At 41.4% G+C, this 23,968-nt stretch overlaps 2 protein-coding genes across 5 annotated transcripts in view; both read left to right on the top strand.

The window, feature by feature from the left end:
• Positions 1-4,294: 4,294 nt before the first annotated feature.
• On the top strand, positions 4,295-8,467 carry tmem250 (transmembrane protein 250). 3 transcript variants are annotated; one of them, XM_083793497.1, is made up of 3 exons: positions 4,295-4,525; positions 4,559-4,652; positions 5,676-8,467. In XM_083793497.1, the coding sequence occupies exon 3, from the start codon at positions 5,936-5,938 to the stop codon at positions 6,353-6,355; it is 420 nt and encodes a 139-aa protein (XP_083649623.1). In that variant the 5' UTR covers positions 4,295-4,525; positions 4,559-4,652; positions 5,676-5,935; the 3' UTR covers positions 6,356-8,467. The 3 variants fall into 3 exon arrangements, with proteins under 3 accessions (XP_083649623.1, XP_083649622.1, XP_083649621.1); XM_083793496.1 differs by having other exon boundaries at positions 4,559-4,612; XM_083793495.1 differs by having other exon boundaries at positions 4,295-4,612.
• A 3,703-nt stretch (positions 8,468-12,170) lies between these two features.
• nacc2 (NACC family member 2) overlaps positions 12,171-23,968 on the top strand; it is a 61,736-nt gene continuing 49,938 nt past the window's right edge. The window contains exon 1 of one of the 2 annotated variants that reach the window (XM_083792896.1): positions 12,171-12,472. The gene's annotated coding sequence lies outside the window, so the exon portion shown is untranslated. Of the gene's footprint in view, positions 12,473-15,758; positions 15,775-23,968 lie in introns of those variants that run through there. The other variant, XM_083792898.1, reaches the window with a different exon arrangement.

A 23,968-nucleotide genomic window follows, 5' to 3' on the forward strand; every position in this document is an offset into this window, starting at 1 on the left:
GGTCAGTGTGCACTACATCAGTGGCTTGCTATGCCAACCTTTTTCTTCCTTTCTTACATCTGACAAGCTGAGACATGTTAACCACCACATGTATGCTGCAAGACCTATAGCAAAAATAGCCCTGCATGTACAAGCTCAAAAGGCATCATTCAAAAAGTATCGTCATCAAGATATACTAAGAACCAAAAGTAAAAAAATACTCATTTGTGCAGAAAGTCCGAATTCAAACGTTCAAAACGTATATAAAAATAAATTGAAAATAATATTATTATTGTAATAATAATCAAAATGTACAAAGTAACTAGCAACTAAAGTTTGCATATAATTGGAGTGGAGCAAAAGTTAAATATTCTCCTCTGAGATGTAGAGCAGTTACTTTACAGTTTACACCACCGGTGAAAGTAAGTGGTACGATTTTGTGCAACATATTAAAACAATTGGACTGCCTCCAAACAGCCAAGGCCTCACGCCCCTCTGTGATATTTGGCACCCCCTCCAACAAGGGGGGCCTGCCCTGCCCTGCATGCATGGACCCCAGGTTGGGAAAAACACTGCACTGATTCAGGAGCAGCCGTTTGGCCAGCCTACACCAGTGGTTCCCAAACTTTTTCATGTCAAGGACCCCCAAATTGACACTAAATAGCCTGCTGACCCCCCATTTGAAAAGATATGCCAGGGACCCCCATAAGAGAAGACTTTTACAGCTCTAGCAGTGATTCTCAACCTGTTTAATTTCAAGGACCCCCAGTTTGACATGCATTAGTCTACACACCCCCATTTAATGGCATTTCTATCTCTGGGACCCCCAATTTATAACCTAAAATCAATGCTAATTTAACTCTGAGAGCGTACAAATAGAACAACCGGGGCAGCAGCAGCACTCGCCCACATGTCTGTGTGCTTGTGTGGAGAAGGAAGGAACACACAATGAAGACACGGTCGTTGTGTAGCTTGCCCTCTCCAAACACTAAAAGGAGGATTAGTCACCCTCCATACAGCAGAGCAGGAGGCTGACCGCTTGCCTCGAGGACTTTGCATTCACTAAATCAATAAATTAAGCCAAGTACTGTATATACAACATCACAGAGCATTCCTTGTTCCTAAAGCCGTGACCCACACATGTCAGCGGACATTCTCTAGCCCCCGTCAGTGAAACTACGGTCCCCGGCTAAACATTCACACTGCCTTGCTTTATCAGGAGAGCAGACAGACAATGAGTTCTGTATCTGGAATATATTTAACCCTTGAGGTTTAGACAAGGGGGGGGGGGGGGGGGGTGTTATATATAATTTTGGGAATGAGCATATTATAGACAAAGAAAGAACATCAGAACTGAGTGGTACTGTACTGTACTGTACTGTACTGTACTGTACTGTACTGTACTTTGTGTGTGTGTGTGTGGTTAGGCTGCGCAACAGTGACACTTGGCGGGGAACAAACGCTATGTCTGTGCTTGGACGGACACGTACACAACTACACATAGGGACACACATTCAGCTGTCTATAGGTGCCACACAATGGTCAATAACTAAGTCCAAAGAGTGTGTGATCAACAGTGAATAATATATCAGTGCTGTATACCAGTGGTTCTCAAACTTAGACCATCATGATTCATAACTCTGAGAGTGTACAAATGAAAGCCCTGAGGGTTCCTGGACCACAATTCGAGAACCACAGCTGTACTGTATATCATGAGAGACGGAAATGTTGTTTGAAATATCATCTAAACTAGACGTCGTCTAGTTTAGATGATATTTCAAACAACATTTCCGTTAGACGTTAGTCCAATCTTTCAGTAGGTATTCTATACAGTGCAACACATGAACGTGACACATGAACATGGCGATCCTGTTTTGGGCACATTCTAATAGAAAAGTATAAGCAAATATTAAACAGGAATAGCTGTACAGCTGCAAGCTCACAGAGCGCTGCAAACTCACAACGCATAGAACTTGCAACCTGTGAGATTGTAGATTGCATATTTTCGGCACAGAGATTTGGTTTGAAGGGGAAAAAGAGGGTGCCAAGTATAGAACCCTGGGGGACTCCTGTCAACAAGGTTTAAGTGGTCGATCAACATCCCTACTGGTCTCGGAGGAAGCCCCATCTCTGAGCCCAAAGCTGCATGAATCCTTGGCTGCCACTCAAATTATTACACTGTTGATTTAATTAGTAAATGCAATAATAATCTGGAGGCAAGTTAATTGGACAAATTTATTCAGGCTCCCCGACAGCTTTATGTATGTTTGATTAAATATTATAAGGTTTGTTTTTCTTATTTTGCATAATATACCTTTAAATCCTGAGCAAAGTGATCCAGCACACCATTAACGACTGTAATAAACTCTTTTTTTTTTTAAAGCCCCTGTTTATGATTTATCTTCATATGAGCTGTGTCTTACCCACTGCCGTCTGGCCAGCTGACAAACAGCCCAGATGTAATTATTTGGGAAAATCATAAATCTGTCCAGTGTCAGTAAAGGTTACTTGATCTACAGAGTGAGTTGAAGAAAGGCCCTGTGCAAGTTAGCACACATACTAACCATTCTCAAGATCACGTTCTCAAGATCACATAAGCACACAAACAGACAACGCACCCACGCTCGCGCACACACATGCACATTGCACACGCACACGCACACACACACACACACACACACACACACACACACACACACACACACACACACACACACACACACACACACACACACACACACACACACACACACACACACACACACACACACACACACACACTTTCAAGCTCTACCAAATAAAGAGTTAAAAAGCTTTAAAAAAGCTCAGAGTTCATAAGCTAGTTCATAATGAAATGATATGGTTCAGACTCAAATGGTTTTCTTCAGGGCAACAAGGGTTGATGACTTAAAGGAGAATTCCATACTAAAAGGCTTTCTTACCTTTCTTTGTAGTTGTTATGTCACCACCAAAGAGGTCCAGGTGTTTTTTTGTGCAAAAGCTCCTGATTGGCTATTTCCCCTACCATAAGCCCTCAATGAATTGCATTGAATTGAATTGAATGGGAATTGAATGGGGCTATGGGGTGTTGTGCTAATTCGCTTATTTCCATCGCTCAAAATTATAATTTCTTTGTAGCCTATACATCCTCTCTTCATAATGTAAATAATATCCCAAGCGGCACACTTTACTACTTCTTTCGATGGAAATAAGTGAACTAGCATAACACCCCATAGCCCCATTCAATCCAATGCAATTCATTGAGGGTTTATGGTAGGGAAAATAGCCAATAAGGAGTTTTTGCACAAAAAAACACCTGGACCTCTTTGGTGGGGACGTAACGACTACAAAGAAAGGTAAGAAAGATAAGAAAGCATTCTAGCATGGAATTCTCCTTTAAGTTCTTTGTTGACTTGTCTATTGATAAATAGTTTTAATGAGGCATGAGGGATAGGAACTATCACAGTGCATGGTTCTCAAACTTTAATTTCAAGGGGGGTGGAGGGGGATCCAGGCCTTCGTGCCAAGGTACAGCATCAAAGATTAAAACAGCAGCACAATTACAATTAAAAGACTGACAACAATAAACACCAAATGAACTTACACCTACAACGATAGACTATCAATCTCACAAGTCTTTCATATATTTTATACACTACAGCTTACAACCAGCGGTGATATAAGCACATTTTTTACTTAGCAATACCACAATGTACAAATACTGTCTCTGATACAATTAAAAAGTCATGGTAGCTACTATCTGCAATATAATATTCAGAGACCGGTCCTTGTGTTATCAGTCAGCCATCTTTATTTTAGAACCACCTGCACCTATCTATAGACTATATTTTTGAAAATAGCAGATCTACAAGCTCACTAACGTGTCGAGATTGGCTATACTTTCAAATTGCCAAATTATATAAATTAAAGCGCTTAAGTGGTTAATGTAGGTTTAGTACAGTAGCCACCATGGTAGAATCTAGAATGACCCTAGTCTCTATAGAGTCTCTAGACCAGTGGTTCCCAAAGTGGGGTCTACACACACACACACACACACACACACACACACACACACACACACACACACACACACACACACACACACACACACACACACACACACACACACACACACACACACACAGCGTATAGTATGTATAACATCATAATATATTTGGTATTCAATAATATAAGTTGAGCTCTAACTTTGAGAGTGTCTTCTCCTTTACTGCTGAAGGTAGATGTCGTGAATGCAGCGACTGATACATTTTACGACAAGGCGTATATGATTTTGTACACTACACTCTACAGACAGCACCATGTAGGCTACCATAACACACCCGGCTTGTTGCTGTATAACTAATCTAACTATGGACCTCTGTTCACATACCATGTAGCGAATTAAGCACATGCGGCGGTTAAAAACACGACTGTTTTGCAATTTGGAAAGAATACATACCTGTTTATGTAGCGGATAGGTCGGCTAAATGGCAAACATGTGATGCTAGCCTGCGTTTACCCAGAAGCGAAGCAGCAGGAGCTGCCTGTCTGAATCATAGAGTTATATATCTACTCTAAGGTCTGAATGCTGGAGGAACAGGAGCTCGATCGCTTCGTCTTCGCTGTGAACATGGTAGGGTGGTCTATAGCTGTCGTCCCCCCTAAAGAAAAACGTATAGTTGATCATATTTATTTATATTTGAGCCTTGGATCAAAGACGGTCATAGTATAATATGTCAGACTTGCATCAAGGCCTTATTGTTGAGCTTTTGATTATGCATATTAATACGTTTTTCCTTACCTGGTTTTTTCATGTTCCGTGATAAAGCCAGCAGAACTTTTGTCTCGACAACATTTGCCATCATGCATGGGATAAGCCTAAAATGGCGTACCGGTATATTTTTGAGTGGTGCAACCACTCCAAGGAACAGCTTTGTTTGTCCGTGTTCACCTATGTGACTATGAGCACCCGTGGTATGACTATTAGTACCAGTAGGGGCGCTGTTGTGCCAGAAACAGAGAGAGAGATAGTGCTGCACTGTTGCCTGCTAATGAGAGAGAGAGAGAGAGGGGGAGTTGCACCACTCAGTTCACACGAGTGTGATTTTTCAATGAGCTTCAGGCCTTCCAACCAGTCGGTTGTCTCAATGAAAGAGTAGGGAGACCACATTCAACATGCTCTGCAGCTTTAAAGGTGCTGTGATTGATTTGTTGTGTTCTTGTTAAAACAGTTTTTTTTGTATTAAAGAAACAAACAATGGTCCAGTACCTGTCTGTAATTCTGATATTGTACAAATGGAACCAAATGGACCTGTAAGGGTCTATTTGGTTCCATTTGTACACTCAGATTTATGAGGGTCCAATTAAATGTTTGAAAACCACTGTACACTAATTGGAACAGAGCCTTAATTCGTGGTAACACCTATGAAGGAAGTAGGGAAGCGGCCCGGAAGCAGGAAGCATTATTCTGTGTGCATAGAGCCCATTTGTATCAGAACCAGAAAATGTAGCTTGAGAGACGGGGAGACTTCGGTTACTGAACACTTTATAACCATTATTATGGAATATTGAACTATTAACACTCAACAGAAAAATATCACTAGAATATTTTTGTCTGTGAGCATGTGTGCACATTGCACAATGAAAATGAATCATGCTTATAGTACAGTGACAAACAAAATGTGTCCTCTTCACAGAACCGGATTCATCACCAACAGAACATTGCTAATTGGATTTCCACGTAGCAAGACAAAGTCAACACAACAGCAACATCACTACACGACTGGGAGGGGGGCTCCACTCAACGAGCCCACCTTTTAGCAGAGCTCCACTAGCTAACGATGCTAACTCTCACCCTAGAAGCAAAAGCAGCACGGGGGGACTTGACTTACAGTGACCGGGACGGTGTGCTGCTGCTGCTGCTGCTACTCCGTGGTGGGGCTCGAGTAGCCCACTCATGCCTGTGATCCCCATCCCCCGGCGGGTGCGAAGCTTCCACGGCCCCCACACCACCTGCATGCACACGGCCTGCGGGTCGACGCACGCCAACCAGCTGGTGCGCACCAAGTACAACAACTTTGACCTGTACCTGCGCTCGCGCTGCATGTATGGCTTCTTACGGTTCCTCCTCTACTTTGGTTGCAGCCTTCTGACCTCTCTGCTGTGGGTGACGCTCTCGGCTGTCTTCTGCCTGCAGTACGTCAGTGTGCGTGTCCTCCTGCGCCTGCAGTACAAGCTGTCGGTCATCCTGTTGCTGTTAGGTCACCGGCGACTTGACTTTGGGGTGCTCAATGACCTCTTCATCTACAGCATGCAGGTCACCATATTCCTGGTCGGGGGCCTGGGCTGGTGCTTCATGGTCTTTGTGGATATGTAGCACGAATGGGGCAGAACATTGATCATGTAGGAGAGTCGAGACGGTGTACTTTGTAGATTCTCTATCCACTCAACGCTGCAACCCAAGCACAAGGGGGAGAAGTTTTTTTTTCTGCAAGCCACAGATATGTTGTATCTCGATCTGTCAAGGCAGTCGTCGCCCCTTCAGCAGTAAAACTTGAGCAGTGTGACGTGAAAGCCGATGCCGAACGAGCGCGGTTAGTAGTGCCTGTGCTAACTGCCGAGTGATGTTGATGGCCGTGTTGACGACGCAGCGCTGTACGAGTATGGCAATCAGTTATGATCTACTTTAGTTAAATTGCACATACTAGATGTGCTTGACTTGGAAATGGTCATGGTCCGCATTTGGAAACGTTGGTAAATGCAACGTATCTGGTAGTTTGCAGAAACAAACGTACAATGACAAAGTTTTCACTGTATCCAAAATCTTCGGAATTGTGTGACTTTGTACAGTAGGGACAAAATCTACCTTTGCAATACTCTGCTTTGTACCCCACTTTCTACAACTCATCAGAATTAATGTCCCAAGAACTATAGTTGTGAAATCTAAATCTTACAGGCTTCATTCACACATGGAAACCAATCGAAATTCACGTTTTGGGACAATACCCGAATATCCTATTAGTCCTGTAGTATTTATCTACATTATTCTACAACATTGTCCAATAGACGGGTTGCACACATTTCTCCCATGCCATTGTAGATGAACAAACATCCATCCATTTAGATGTTACATAAAAAAACTAATTGTGAAATCAAAATGTCTTAGGTGCTATGTCCACAGAAAGCATTTTTGAGCTTCCAGCGTCTTGCTGTGATGCATTTCTATGGTAAAGATGCAATGCAGAGAGCCGCCTCTCACCACCAAGAATTGCATTTCAGCACTTTTGGCGTCTAGTGTTCTTTTTGGTGGAGCGCCATGGGTGCTTCATGTAGAAAATAGTTCAACTTTTGGAAATCACTTTTTTGATGGGTTCAAACATTGCTTGCATCAATAAACGATCTCTGCACTTCAGTAAGGAGTGCTCTGTCTGGACATGATATCCAAAGTGCTCCTCACTAAAACAAAAACACTTTCTGTGTACATAGCCCCTTAGGAGTATGCCCCTTAGATGTATCAAAGTAGGCTTATCCATTCATATATTATACAGTATGTTTTGGTTAGAATTTAAGCCTGCATAAAGCACTCGCAAGAGGCTAAGAAGTGAATCCTGGCAACTCGGAACCTCTCCCCTCTTCTTCTGTATACTGTCCAAATCGGTCTTAACAATTCAATCCGTCTTCGTCATTAGACCTGCTGATCCGATTCTGTTCCTTCCTTGGCTGTCCTGACCTCTGTGCCCTTTAACCCTGTATTTCAGTCATAGTACCTGCTCAGTGACAGGAAATTAAATCCTATTGTATAGTGATATGTTGCCTGTTATTGGACCTCAGTCAATTAACTTGAATGACTTCTCTAAATAATGATGAATGTGAGAACGCTGCATTCCCTTCATTTTAAGTTTGTTGTTGTCTGCCTGTCTCTTTCTCTCTTTATTTCTGTCTCTTTCATTCTGACAGCCTCAAGGGCACTCATGGAGTTTTGTTTCCTCAACTGCTATTCCACTGGCTTCAAGTAATGTGCCCCCTACTGTACTTGTAGTCAGTCATATCCATGCCAAAGTCTGTTGTTATATCTGTCTGTGGAGAAAGAAGTTCTGCATGAGCTTTTTCTGCTATAGGATAGAAGTCCTGTCAGATTGTCCAAAAGGATTGTTTATACTGTTTACAAAGTATGAAAATATGTGATTGGATTATATCTTATGTTGGTTGCAATACTATTTTTTTAGGGGGTGCCAGTCGGCATACAATAAAGGACAAATGTGCAAGGTGGATAATTCTTAATCTTTTAAAGAAAACTGACAATTCTAAAACCGACTTGCAATGCATTATGACTGTGTCATGCAAGATGGTAATATGTGCCAAAATATACAGAAGTTGGTGAGAGTGTAAGAGCTCCATGTTGCCAAATTGAGGCAAGCCTTAAACATAATAGCCTACATCAGAATGAAGTGATGTAATTTGTGTTGGATAGATGAAGTGACCAAGTAAAGTGAGGTTAAATGTCTTTTAAGTTATTTGAAAAGCAATTTTATTAATTGGGGGGAAATGTGATTCCATTAGTGGCATTTTTATTGTGTGTGTGTGTGTGTGTGTGTGTGTGTGTGTGTGTGTGTGTGTGTGTGTGCGCGCACAAACATGTGTACAGTACTATGAGAATGCATGTTTATTATATTTATCTATAGTAACACCTGACATGCCTCAACCATTGCCATAAGACCATGTACCAGTTGAAACGGAGTGATTACTTTTGGGTCAAGTGATCCATTAGCTGTACTTCACACGGTCCCCAGAACCTCTCTCTCTGACAGGCGGCTCTGTTTGGCTTCCCTCAGCATACAATGAGCAACCACAACCAGACACCTCCCTCCCCTGCCAACCATAACAATGGCACTGGCTGTGTCCCAATCACCTTATATAGCCTCCTGCTCACATGGCCTAAAGTGGGCCTACATGATCTTAGAAGGACACGAAAAAGCCAGCCAGGACTCGTCCCATAAGCCGTGAAATCGTCGGTGTTCATTTCACTGAGAGGGTAAACATGGACCTTTACAGGTCCCTCTGGGTGTTAGATCAACACTGCCTGATTTATTGTGCATTAGTAGCCATGAGGGAAGGCGAGGACATGGTGTAATATAGTTTGCACTCACTCGCCACCTCCATATGATATTGATGTAGTTATGAGTATCGCCCCAGGGCAATAGTTTGTATGCGGATTTTGGCAATTCATGTTTTTCATCTTCCCCTTTTAACCACTTGAATGAACCCTAGCATTCGGCGTCTTCTTGTGAGCTTGTAGTCTGCTGTTTTTCCCACTATTTGATGTACAACAAAGTATATACGGGGTAAAGTGGTTATTCAACTGTCATGCTATAATGCAAGTAAACACCTAGAAGGGGCAGAGAGATGTCAGGGTTGAGTCTAACGACAGCAGCACATGCTTCCATTCCATTGATCCTGGTAGGTGGCCCTGCCCTGACTGAGACATGCTCAAGGCTGGCAGGGCCCTGAGGCTGCGAATGACTGTAACAATATCCCATTGTTCTCCGACGGATCAACACATCATATGCCTCATACATACCAGTCACATTTGACAGCCCAGTAGGACCAGAGGTGAATTGGAATACTTGAACTGACATGTAACAACAATTCACCGCAGGTATTTTGTCACACACCGTTATACACTGCACTGCTTTTTCTTTCTTTCTTTATGAAAGAAAGGAGTTATGAAACATGGAAGATTTTTCCCATTTCTAACTCGTGTGACTTGGTAAATTGATATTTCAAAGCTTCCATGTTTAAAGGGCTCTTTATGGTTTTATTTCAGTCTCTTTCAGCCTGCCCTGTTCACCTCTTTTATTGCATTTATGTACAGTATATACTAGGACAAAATAGTGACAATTAATTATTGTATTTAACGTTTACATTTATGTCATTAGTCCCTTATCAGTTATTGTATTGGGTGTGTTTCATGCACAAACTATTACCATTCAACTTGTGCAGTGTGTGAATTCAGTGAAGTCCTTGGGGGGGGGGGGGGGGGGGGGGTGAAGTTAACAGTGCCTCCCCAGCAATAATGGCATCACAATCATTTTATCCATTTATATGTTGGCTATTTAAAAATAGCAGATGTACAAGCTGGAACTGGAAGCTTGTACATTTTTGTATCAATCATCTTCTCTTCTGGGGGTCCCTACTCCCTATAGCTGGCACATATACCCTTTTCAGATGGGGGTCTGCCAAATACATATCGGGTCCTTGACTTGAAATCGCTTTAGAACCACTGTCCTACACAAACGTGTATGTGTGTGTGTGACTGTGTGTGTGTGGTCATTGGTCACAGGTTACATTTATATTGTGACAGTTGGCTTCCACACAGGTTCTGTAGGTCGTTCTTGCACCACTGCAACTTCTCTTTTGTAAGGCTGAGCCCTAAAGTCGTGCAAAAACAGCTCCTACAGTATAGTGCTGTTTGTGTAATAATGTAATTCATTGTAGCCTAGCAACTAAAGCAGTATTCATTTAGCATCAGAAATAGATATTAATTTAAAAAAAAATCAATTCTCTTTAGTTTAGATAATGTGCTTTAGCCTAGCTCGTTTAAAAAAAAGCCTGCCATTTCAGTGAAACAGCTTTAATAAGATGATTAATGTAGTTGTATTAAACTGTTTAAATGTCAAATGTGTTTAAAAATGATGGTTCTGTGGCTGCAGCTGTCTATATTGAAAGCAGCAGGGAGGTGAATGTGGGCAACATTATGGCTTCAGTAAAGAAAAGTTGACTTGAGGTCATGACAGGCAGTTTAGTGCTCATAATTTAGGAGAGTGGCACACATGCGCATCATGTAGCCTAAACTGTCATCACATGAGGCCACGTGAGGTGACCACACACACATGTCAATTTGCTTTGAAAGCACACGGCGCCCATGCTGCTGTGCTGTCCTATTTCCATATCACCCTTTAATAACATTTAAACGGATAATACATCTCCCCGGTGGCCGGTGTGCAGTGCGGCGGTAACAAGAAGACTCGCCACATTTACCCGGTGCGGCAATATTACCGCGGTGCACACCTTTTAAAGCTGCAATCCGGAACTTCATGTATAATGAATAAAACGTTATTTTCACTGTTATGTTAAAAATACAACTCTAAATTTGCATTGGTGGATATAGTGGATATATGTCCTATAGGCTGTGGTATCAGTGTCTCCCTAATAGTCTAGTGGTTTTCAACCAGTGGTCCAGGGACCACCACCAGTGGTCCTTGACGGGGTTCCTGGTCCCCAGCTAAATGATGGAAATTGGAAAGTTGGTAATCAAATGGATCCTTAATAGATCTGTAACTCTTGAGAGCGTGATTGGTTTCATTTTAGGCTCTCAAGATAAGTTACATTATTGTTAAACTTCTGCATTAGTTAATTTACAAGAAGTCTACACAATTTCAGAATGTAGCCTAGAATTGTTAGTTTTATCATTTGCCTGTTGTTTCTCCTAATGGTACAACATCAATGGAAAAGTGTACATATTCTTTAGTTTTGTGTCTTGAGAGGATATCTCATCAGATGGATGGTACGTGGTCCGTGCTGCTCAAATGCCCAATAAATAATGGTAGCCTAACAATGGGGTTGAAAACCACTGTACAGGACACAATAAAAGTTCCGTGTGTGCAGCTTTAAGATCGATGCAGAGAGAGAGGAGTGCATCGAGTTCATGTGACAGTGATAAAAGGTGCATAATTCAGCCTGGAAGCATGCAGACAGTAGCCTGGTGGCTACAGTACAGTACACTACAGTACAGTGCTGCTGAAAGCGTGCATTAATAATACTGTAGTCTAGTACTGTAGTCGTAGTACGTACTATACAGTAAAATGACGCTGCCGGGCACATTTCATCCAAAATGTCTGTCATAAAGGGAAAAAAAGTATTTTTAGTGAATGCCATCCATGGCGAATGATGTCAGGCTGCGTGCTGCAGCAGTTCATATACTGTTCATGTGAGAGAGAGAGAGAGAGAGAGAGAGAGAGAGAGAGAGAGAGAGAGAGAGAGAGAGAGGCAGAGAGCGAGAGGCATTCACTTCCTGCACAGCGAGAGACGCACGTCGCAGAGACAGACAGAGAGAGAGAGAGAAGGGGGGGAGAGAAAATGAGTGCATGCGTGCGTGTGTGTGTGTACTGTGTGAGAGGAGGAGGGGGGGGGACAGTCACAGTGAGTACAGGGATGATGGGGACGAGTGACCAAGCTGTATAGTGGACAGACAGAGTGAGTGACAAAATCGAGGTGGAAACCAACAGGGCCTGCACTAAAACTAACTAGGCTACATGATCATAGGCGGAACCTGCAAAACTTTACACAGTAGATCTGAAACGTAGTGTACTACTGTATACTCTAGTCTCTCTCTCTCTCTGCATATCCATAAGCGGGCTATATACCTCAACCTCATCCCTTCCGTGCCAACTGAGCTGACAGACAAGCCGCATTTTATGGAGGAGCAACATATCGGGTAAATATATTATATCCCCCCCGATCTCTCTCTCTCTCTCTCTCTCTCTCTCTCTCTCTCTCTCTCTCTCTCTCTGCTTTCACAAATCCTAGAACTCCGGTGCTATCGGGACTGTATGTAGCCTATCCACCACTAAAATGTAACCCAATGGACCCGCTATACAGTCCTATGGTCGCGTTATAGTGTAGGAGGAGGATACACTCCCGGATACCGAGTTTAGTATTATGTTTGCTGTTGATTCTGTGTGCTCGTTTCTCTCGCGTCTCTCTCTCCTTTTTTATTAACGATATATAACGTTACGTTACAATTGAGCCTGATCTGATGTCCCCGATATATTCTGCTGACTGTACACTACAAGACTGTGGTCAATGTGGGTTGAAACAGTTCAACTATAGGGTGATTCACTTTTAGCCTGTATTTATGGACTTTTATAGAAATGCCACTAATGTTATGCCCAGGATGTAGCCATATAATATGCCATAATATATTCCTCCTCGCAAACTGTAAACGCTGAACTTGTACTAGTAGCTGCTACGTGATAGCGATGTGAATGATTGTGTCGTTTACGATTGTATAAACCTATACGATCACCGACAACGCTAACTTTTAAATAGCTTTAGTATACTGTTATGAAGCCTACAGTTTGTTTCAAATGGAATGAATGGAGAAAGTGACATGACATTATTGTCGGTCGTTGCGTCACGATAAACTTGAAGAAAAAAAAACGCGCCCCTCTCCACCCATAAGCAGTAGCAATATGTAGCCTAGCTGTTTGGGATTTTATCTGTATCGGTTTCATTATGTCTGCACAATCATAAATGCAGATACGGTAGATTAAATAGTTGTGATGTCGTAGTAGAGGCTAGCATCAAGCGTTCAGTAACAATAAATATTCATATTCAACTCTAGAATTAGCTTTAGCTTCACTATTTCAGTGATGATGTTAATGCAAGTTAAAGTTAAAGTGAATTAAATTCACAAAATAGGCCTATATTGTTTTCCACTATGTGCATTCATGTCATGATGCAACTGTAGCTATTGTAAAGAAAAAAACAAAATAATACAGTTGAGTTCCCTAATGCCACCAAAGTTAAAGGGGTAAAAAAAAGAAAAGAAAATAATGGCTGCCACCACAATCACCAAATAAAATGGTTAACCTTTATTTCAGTAGCAGCTGTGCATTAGCATTGAGCTGAAAGTCTTGATCACAACCCACTACTGTTGTTCAAAGCTTTCTATTGGCTGTCTGTTTGTGGAGCGGTTTACCTCGCATGAACCCTGACATCTGACTCTAGCACAATGGCTTTCCTCCTGCAGTGTGTGTGTGTGTGTGTGTGTGTGTGTGTGCCTGCGCGCACACATGTGTGTACATGTGTGTGTACATGTGTACAGTATGCGGCTAGACAGAGTGTAGCTTGTGGCAATTTCTTCATTTCCTGTCAGTTCCTTCTCTCCCTCACTCTCCCTGCTGCTTTGGTTACTGGAGTTACTGTACCTTCGGCACTTCTCTTGTGTCGTGTATTTCCTTTCAAGATGGCTATCGAAGCCTTATTTTCTTGGTAATAGTCCACATTTCATTATTGCCATGTGGGCATATAGCAGCCATCTTCCTTCCTATCCTTGCTATAACAGTGGTTTTCAACCCTTTTCATAATAAAGTTCCATTATTTATTTATTTGGCATTTGATCCACAGAACACCATTTGATAAGATTTAGCCTCTCAGACCCCAAACGTAGAATATTTTGTTGTCCTTGGATAAGATTCTGCCCACAATTCAATGCTGTTGGCAAACTTTGAACAAAATAACATGTCTTGTACATTCTCTAATTGTGTAGACGTCTTGTAAATTAAGTAATGCAGATGTTTAACAATAAAATGTAACTCCTGAGAGCGTCAAATGAAGGTTTCATTTCACGCTCTCAAGAGTTAGAGATCTATAAGGGTCCATTTGGTTACCAAGTATACCAACTCTCCGTCATTTAGCTGTGGACCACCTGGAACCCCCTCAAGGAACACTGGTGGTCCCCGGACCACTGGTTGAAAACCACTGTGCTATAATGTCCCAGAGTGTGTACTATACAGAATGTGTACGGTATAATGTAAAATGCCTCTGATCCTCCCATTCTCATAACCCATAACAGTTATCAAATATGTAAAGTTCCAAACCCTACATACAGCACTGGTTCCCAAAGTGGCGTCCGGGGACCCCCAGGGGGTCCCCAGCTAAATGATAGTTTGGAACCAAATGGACCCTTATGGGTCTGTAACTCTGAGAGTGATACAAATGGAACCAAATGGACCCTAATGGGGGTCCAAATGGACCATTTTACACTCTCAAGAGTTACATTATTGTTAAAAAATCTGCATTACTTACTTTACAAGAAGTGTACACAATTAGAGCATGTAGAAGAATTGTTATTTTTGATCAATGTTATCTCTCCCAATGGTACCATCATCGATACAGCATGGAATTTTGGACAAAATGTTATCCAACGACAACTAAATATTCGGTTTTACTTTTGTATCTGAGAGGCTAAATCTCACCAAATGGTGCATGGCCGTGGCTCAAATGCCGAATAAATAATGGGCCTTGATGTGAAAAGGGTTGAAACACCAAGCTCACAGCACGCCGCAACACGTTGTGATCTTGTAGATTGACCTATTTTTGCTGAATGTTCACCTATTATGAATGTCCGGAATAGAGACATAGGGTATAGGGGATCGCATGAGGTTAATCCCCCAAGGGTGAAATTCAGATACCGGTATGTAGTAGCAGATTTGAATTGAAGTGTGCGTGAGTCTCTTTTGTTAGCCATCTCTGCATAAAGTCTCAGCTTTCCCTCATCTCAAAATAACATGGATGAAAAGATCAGGGTGGAATTGTTCACGCTTCTTTTGAGTCGACAGAACAATCTGAAACCATAGGTGTGTGTGTGTGTGTGTGCGTGTGTGTGTGTGTGTGTGTGTGTGTGTGTGTGTGTGTGAGAGATACTGTGAGAGACTGTGTGTGACTGTGTATGTGTGAGCACTGTGCATGTGTGTGTATGTGTATGTGTGTGTCAGCCTATAGGCAACACAAGGACAGCTCTTATCTGGGTGTTTATGACATTCTCTCCCCCCTCCTCCCCCTCCCCCTCCTTGCTGGGAAGTCATTTCAGGGTAATGTGGGTTTGTACTGCCAAGTTTCTATCTTCAATGTTTAACACAACATACATGGAAAATGTGTGGGACTTTTTTTTCTCTTTCTTTCTAAACGGAGGCCTTCAACGCCACCCGTCTTTGACTTGGACGCCTGCCAAAGGTTTGTGATTGCTCTCAACAGCTGTATTTTTCTCTCTCTCTCTCCCTCTCTCTGTGTGTGTGTGTGTGTGTGTGTGTGTGTGTGTGTGTGTGTGTGTGTGTGCGTCTGTGTGTACAGTAGGTGTGTGCGTGTGTGTGCAATGTGCATGCCATGTCCTGGGATGCCCTTCCTCCATAGGCCGCCCCACACTACAGAACATTCCACAAGGGGGCCGAGGGTTGGGGGGAAGTGGGGAGTGTCGAGATGGGTTCAGCAAGGGCACACACACACACACACACACACACACACACACACACACACACACACACACACACACACACACACACACACACACACACACACACACACACACACACACACACACACACACACACTACACACACACTACACACTCACATACGCTGGACAGAGAGACGAGTGGTGCGGCAGGGATAAGGACAGGTTTTGAGTTAACTTGGTTTGTTGTCAGACACCCGATAGAATAGTACACACAGTCAATTACTCTGTGTTCATTTAACTCTGCAAGGGTACAAATGTACATTTGGACCCTCTCAGAGTTACAAGTGGATAAGTTAACACTGAGGATTGTACTGTGTTGTCAGAGCTCTCTCTCTCTCTTCTCACAGGGATAGATACAGTATACTGTAATGCAAGCTGCAGTCTTAGTAATCGTATAATCTTCCATATAGTGTTGTTTGAGACGCATCAAGCTTATGTTGAGGGAACACGGTTTACATATCTAAATATATTTGACATCTGTTTTGCTTATAAATATCATGTTGTCTACAAAAAGTGGGTTAAAATCAGTATCATGTAATATATAGAATATAGAAGATGTATTCATAAGATACTCTGTTAGACAGTTGGCTCTTGGCTACAGGGTCCCATTTCCTCATACGCACTGAATTAAAATCGTGACTCGGACATGTGATATCATGTGATATCTAAACTATGCAACGCTGTGAGTTCTGTTGCATTATTGTCCTTTTAATGCGCCAATAACGCAGTCTACTGTACGTCAGTGCTGGAGAATCATAATCCAAGTGTTCTCCAGATGCCAACTCTATCTGCCACTGCCGTCATGACTACTTCCATTCATAGTTGATAGATTTATATGCATATTCACTGTTGATATATTGTACATTTACACTTATATTTAATGATATAAATTATGTTAGTCATTTCCATTGCATGTCCAGTGTCAGAACCCTCAGGGCTCTATACTTGTGTATTTTCCTTTCTTTTTTTTCCACCTGCATTTCCCCAAGATTTATCATATCATATCTTGTGTGCGTCGTGCACATGCAGAGTTGGCATGACCAATCAGAGGCACCATTAGTAGTCGTTTTAGAAACCAATCAGAAGCTGTTTTAAGTAGTCAGAAAGCGTAGACATGCAGATGTTGGCGGTGGGCAGTTTTTTTAATCTCCTTTTTCATGTGTTCATTTCTAGCTGATTCATCTGAACGAGTCAACCTTTTAGAACATGGGTCACCAACATGTCCGTGCACAGACAAATGTGTCCGTGGTCTTGTCCACGGCAAGATTTATATTTTCATAACACCCACTTACTGAATGTCAAGTCTCCAGGTTTTCTTCAGAATAAGTATGACACTCATCTATTATGACACTATGGCACTAATGGCACATTAGGAGTCTTCTAATACTAGTGGTTCTCAAATGTTTCATTTGAAGAGACCCTCTTAACTCTGAGTGTTCAAATGGAACCAAATTTGGTTCCATTTGAACACTCTTACAGACTTATTGTGGTCATTCAGGGCTATCTATTTATGTGTTTCTTAATATTATTGTACACTCATTTTTTATGTCTGTGGCAAAAATGGAATGTTGACAAAAATGTCCACCACAAGCCAACATGGCGATGACCCCCTGCTTTAGAATCTTTGTAGTATTCAAGTTTTGAGTATTCAAGCGCCATGAGTTTGTAACTACAGTATGTGAATGATAATGGCTGGAGACGAGAGTAATTCTAGCAGTTGTTTTTCGTCTCCTGGACACTGCCTTTTTATTTGTCGTGTATCTCAAGTGCCAGCAGTATGTTAAACACATCCAGCCTGGCTTTTTGGGCATATAATTAGGGGAAACATTTTCAAAAAGTTTCAAATTATTTTCAAATCGCGTTGTGAGCTTGTACTTTACTGATACCAGTTACTACCTGGACTAATACTATGATGACTGTCGACTACCATTTTTCACTGACTAAATGGAAAATAAATGAAAACTAAGCTATGATGGCTAAAACTAAGGCTACATATATTTGTTTTGTTTTTGTTTTTTGAGCATTGTGGATTAATACATTTTACACAAATGAAAAATGAGCCATTACGATGGCAGTAAGGCCCACTAAAATACATTTTAGTTGACTAAATCAACAGTCGACTAAAATCTTATGATATTTAGTCGACTAAAACTACACTAACACTAAAACATTCCAGGCGACTAAAATGTGACTAAAACTAAATAAACTATTCAAAAGACTATGACTAAAGCTAAAATCAAAATTTGCTGCCAAAATACTGTGGAACAACAGCAGATATAGATGACTTATTCAACGTCACAACTAAGCTTTAAAGGTGTTGGGAAGGATATTTATTATTCTTGTGTTAAAATAGCTATAGGCCTATAGGTATATTCCGATTGTAATCATTGCTAAAGAAGAGTGTTTGTTCGGTAACAGCTGTCTCCCCAAGTCCCCTATTATACCTTCAGCTCTTGTCAGCAAACAGAAAATAGGTTGTCTGATTGGGATACACGTTTTGATCCAAGCAGCAGAGAGAACTCGTAGAGAATACAGGATAAACAAGTGAAAGTGGAAGTGATGAAACAAAACAAAAAACAAAAAAAAGAGCAGACAAAATCGGAACTGGAACATTGAAGCTGAGTAGTATAGAAGGACCTAATTGAATCATATTTACATAAGTGTTCATTGCTAGCAGGCAACAAAGAGAGAGAAAAGCGTAAAAGTAAAAAGGGTAAAATTAATGTTACATGTTCCAGTAAATGAGGATGATTCTATCTTATCTAAAAATATTCCTGGCAACTATACTTTGCGCGAAACAGGTAAACCAACACTTCAGCTGTCAATGCTTTTACAATATCAGTGTTAACTCGATAACGCCGAAGCTCACAGAAGCTCAAAGAAATAAGTGAAGCGAAGCCGTTGCCCATATCCAGTCAGGAAAGTTGGCTTCAAGCTGCAGCATTATAAGCTGTGTTCTAACTCAAATATTTATAACCCACAGTTTAAATCACAACCAAACAAAAAGAAAGTCACAACATGGTTTATTTTTACGCCATAGCACTGTAGAGAAAGAGCCATTTAGAAGAGGGTGCTGTGTGTGTGTGTGTGTGTGTGTGTGTGTGTGTGTGTGTGTGTGTGTGTGTGTGTGTGTGTGTGTGTGTGTGTGTGTGTGCGTGCGTGCGTGCGTGCGTGCGTGTGTGCGTGCGCAATTGTGCCCCCATCCGTCCGGACTAATAACACAAACCAATTGACCCATCAGCCCCAAATCTCTCAGTAGGCCGAAGGAAGAATATGTTTCACATACGTTTTATATAATTTTTAATTTATTCTTTTTTAATTCTGGAAGTCAATGGAGGGCAGATTGGGCTGAAACGTTGCCCAAAATATGCTGAAGATTGAAGTCATAGTCGAGGCTTAAATGATCCACATGGAAGCCACTCCATTATTAGACCTTGTTCATAATTGTGCAACCTTCGCCTACTTTGCCAACGTTAAAAGTATTCCTTTCGTTATAGTGCTTCTTTCTTTTCAATACTAAACTGTTTCTAAAGTCACGTGGCCTAGGACTGGTCAGGACTCAGGAGCCTATCTCCTGTTTCGGTAGTGTGAGGCAGCTTGATGGACATGATGCTGATATTACATTATGTCGCAGGGACTTACCTCCAAACTAACCGCTGATGCCGACCGCCAAGCAGGGAGGCATTTGGTCACATTTCATAGTCTTTGGCATGACCTCCCAGGGCCAGGCTCAGGGCCGGACACTCTGACCACAAGGCTGCTGAGCTGATACTAGATGGACAGCATGGAAAACATTCCCATTGTATTTAACTCCCATGCCACACTACAAAAGACCCTAACACCATTCATTTGTTTGTGTGTGTGTGTGTGTGGGTGGGTGTGTGTGGGTGTGACTGTGTGTGTGACGTGTGTGTGCATGCGTGCATGCGTGTGTGTTGTGTGTGTGTGTGTGTGTGTGTGTGTGTGTGTGTGTGTGCGTGCGTGCGCAACTGTGCATGCGTGCTGTGTTATGTCACTCTCAAGATGCTGTTGAGGCAGTGGAATGACAATATCCATGGTGCATGAGTTGACAGTACAGTGCAGTCATACATCCTATCCTCATTTCTCATACTGTACTAGAGCCCGACCAATGTATCCCCATTTGACCCTCTGTGTCCCTATTCTAGGTTAGGTCATTATAGGTTGACCCTCTGTGTCCCTATTCTGGGTTAGGTCATTATAGGTGACCCTATTCTGGGTTAAAGGTCATTATAGGTGACTTTATTGTTTCATTTCCCCCCCCCCAAAAATATGTCAGATCTACAGTACAAGCTCACAATGCAAAACTTTTATCGTTTGAAACTTTGAATAGGGTTTTGGTGGTTTAGTTAATTTACCTATTTGCCTTTTCATTGTGTTAAATGATCTTCTCTCATAACAAAGTTTAATAGATGCAGTATACTTAAAAAAAAAAATCTATCAAAATGTTATTTGTGTTTATTTTTATTTATTGATTGAAAAAAAAATCACTTTTGCACAATGACTGGTCAGAACATTGGTAATTGGTGGTCTGACTAGGACCCTCGAGCTCGCCATTGGGCTCAAAAATGTGGTATTGGTCTTATCTGGCTCTATAGTCTACTCTATACTGTAGTGTATATCACCTTTAATATTTTATAATTAGCTTGGCATTTCTGCTATACAAAGATAAACCCTTGCTTCTATAAAGTACTCAAGAGTTTAGGTATAGATGGAATATGAATAAGTGTCATTCCACGTTAAGCCAATATTACCTGCTTGCTAATTTCCAGTACTGATATCTGTCAGTGAAGCTTGCTTACATATACGGTAATACTCCCAGGAAAACTGAAAATTATCTTCTTTTATTGGCAATTACACTCTTAGATACATGTATACGGAGGCTTAGGGCCGATTCATACTCCTATTTTAGAGCTGAATAAAAGTCGGTTCGGCTCTGTAGAGCCTACAATGTGACGTCATTTGAGGTTCGGGGTGCGGGTCCTAAAGTAGGCTCTTCGGTGCTACTGAAAATTTCTGACGAGCCAAAATCATTTCGGCACTACACTGCCAAAACAGCGGTATGAATCGGCCCTTACCTGGCTATAAATCATTGATCTGCTCTTTTGTTGATTTATATCCATACTCGCATGCATAATTGAGCATATTCACAGGCATGGCCATTTAGCTTTTATGATGAGCAACATGGCCACTGAGTAAATATTGTCCCTTTCAATGGATTCAGTGTAGATATTATTTACTCAGAAGCTCTGGTTAATACTTTTCATTGGTTTAATATTCATAAAACCCACAGACACATACGTAACCACTTTAAACCTTGTATCCCTACTTTGGACACATACGCGAATATGTTTGATACATTTTTCAAAATGTTTCATAAACTACAAGGTTTCCGACGGTGAAGATATGGTCACATGGACATCTCTGTGTGTTCTGGACGAATCATTAGACTGATAGCAGCAGATTGTAGCTCTGTAACCCAGGTCTAGTTCAATATGACACTGGCTGATGTTTGGTCAACACAAGAGTGTTTGTCATATAGTCTTTGTCCTCTCGGTACATTCTTTCTCAGAACACCAAAATATACAGTCCATGTGTGCCAGGGAGATTAAAATAAACATGTTAGCAAGGACGAAAAAAGAAAAGACAGGAAAAGAAAAAAAGATAAAGAAGGTTTAGTTAGTAAATATAACCCAATAGATAGCAGAGGTGGAAAGTAACTAAGTACATTTACTTGTGTATTGTATCTGAACTTAAGCATACATTAACCACTGCAGCCTTATATAAACTTTGGCTATTTAAAAACAAAACTACCATGAAGAGTCATAGACAGAAATAAACAACAGTATTTGTATCCAGTTAGTATTGTAGGTTATCAATCATCATATGCTGTATGACACCCAGCCTTAGGCTTGATTTATACTTGCATTATAGATATATGTGTGCCGGTGTTGTATGCCAAAAATAGCAGATCTACAAGCTCACAACGCATGGCATGGTGACCAGTTGTGAGATTGAAGCTCTGCTGCTACGTTTGTTATGCAGAACCCACTGACATGGAACTAATTATAAATCACCCTGTAGTTGTTATAGGTTAAAGCAGTGTAACCGGCCTTGACTCCAGGACAGTCACAACATAAATTACAATAACCATAAACAGAACCATGGGGCACCGCGACACGTACAGTACAGTACAGTACAGTACAGTACAGTACAGTACAGTACAGTACAGTACAGTACAGTACAGTACAGTACCACATTTTCTTTTTGCAAAAACAAAAATCAGGTCACAGTTTCTCTGAACAAGCTAAACATCGCCGCTGCCTGGGCAGAAACCCCATATCGCCATATTTCAACTTTTCATATATATATATATATATATATATATATATATATATATATATATTTACCATAAATGAAAAGCCTAATTTGTCCCCCAAAAGTAGCAAGAAATAGCCGATCTACAAGCTCACAGCGTGCCACGATGCAACATGTTACTTGAAAACTTGAGTTTTCAAATCTCTTTGGTTTCACAGGTCTAGTAGCCAGTGGGTCAGCCTATGGGTCAATGTGGTAACTGTAAGGGGGAAGGGTTATAACACCATGACGGTGTACTGTATGTACGTGGAAAGCACTGAGTGACACTGAAAGAAACACACACTGAAAGCAAACGTAAAGCTTTGGTAGATCCATGGGTCATTATCTCTATCTGTTGCTTCCGTGCTCTGTGCACACTCACTTTTATGACTGGATGCAAACAAAGCAGATTATGCCAAAGTGTGTGTGTGTGTGTGTGTGTGTGTGTGTGTGTGTGTGTGCGTGTGTGTGTGTGTGTGTGTGTGTGTGTGTGTGTGTGTGTGTGTGTGTGTGTGTGTGTAGTGGTTCACAAACCAGTGTGCCGCGGCCGTGGGACAAGACCAGGTGTGCATTAAGATTTTGTGCACTGACAACACATCATCATTTTTTAAGCTGCCATTGAATAATGGAATACCGATCGTAATGTGATTGGAATAAAACGGCTGGTTTCTGGCTTACAGAGCACAGAAGCAATAGATACAGATGATAGACTACATATTTGGATTCGGGCCGTATTTGAACTTGGCAGGTGCCCTGAAGCTATAATACAGCCCAAGGTTCTACCAAAGTTCAACATTGTTTTATAATCGGACGGGACAACCTTAGCCTGCTGCAGCAATAGTAGTTATGAACGGAACACAAGCTGATCATTTCGATTTGTTCATTTTAAGATGATTCATGAATGAACAAATCAAACCTTTTAAGATCACTGCTTGGAACTTGTGAGGGCACGATTCTTTGAAATGACATCGTAAATTGTGCCAGATCGTTCAGTGATAACTTAGAAGAACTTAGAAGAAACGATAATGGCAGACACAGCACTGAATATAACTAAACGTCAGATAGACTCGTTCCAAAACCATAGAGTAAATCTATGGTTGGCTGTACCCTGTTCGCAAGTGTTGAGGGAATGGAGATGACAAGTGACACAGAGTTGGGCTGTTTTCAGTTTTTGAGAATGTTTTATTTTTCAAGCAATAAGTGGCAGGATGCAGACCTGGCAATGCCACCCCACAGATTTCGGTTCGGGTAGCAAAAACTAAGCTCCTCATGACATGTTGGTTCTATGTGAGGACAGTGGAAACTTTATGTCAGTATAATCTTACGTACAGTACGTATGAAAAATAGAGCAATCTCCTTTTTTCTGGCATGGATCTGCAGCAGTCTAATCTACAAGGGGCTTGGTATGACTTTAACTATAATATATATATATATTAGAATTTTGTAATGGAAGACATAGGGCTCAGATTGGGATGAAACTGTGTCCAACATAATAGGCAAAGTCGGGTGTTAGCTATGTCAAAATAAGTCACACATCATA

The sequence above is a fragment of the Protomyctophum parallelum genome (assembly GCF_964188405.1).
Source record: "Protomyctophum parallelum genome assembly, chromosome: 21".
NCBI lineage: Eukaryota > Metazoa > Chordata > Actinopteri > Myctophiformes > Myctophidae > Protomyctophum > Protomyctophum parallelum.

Excerpts from the sequence above, each read along its gene's own strand:
- tmem250 (XM_083793495.1), top strand. The coding sequence starts at position 5,936 with ATGCCTGTGATCCCCATCCCCCGGCGGGTGCGAAGCTTCCACGGCCCC.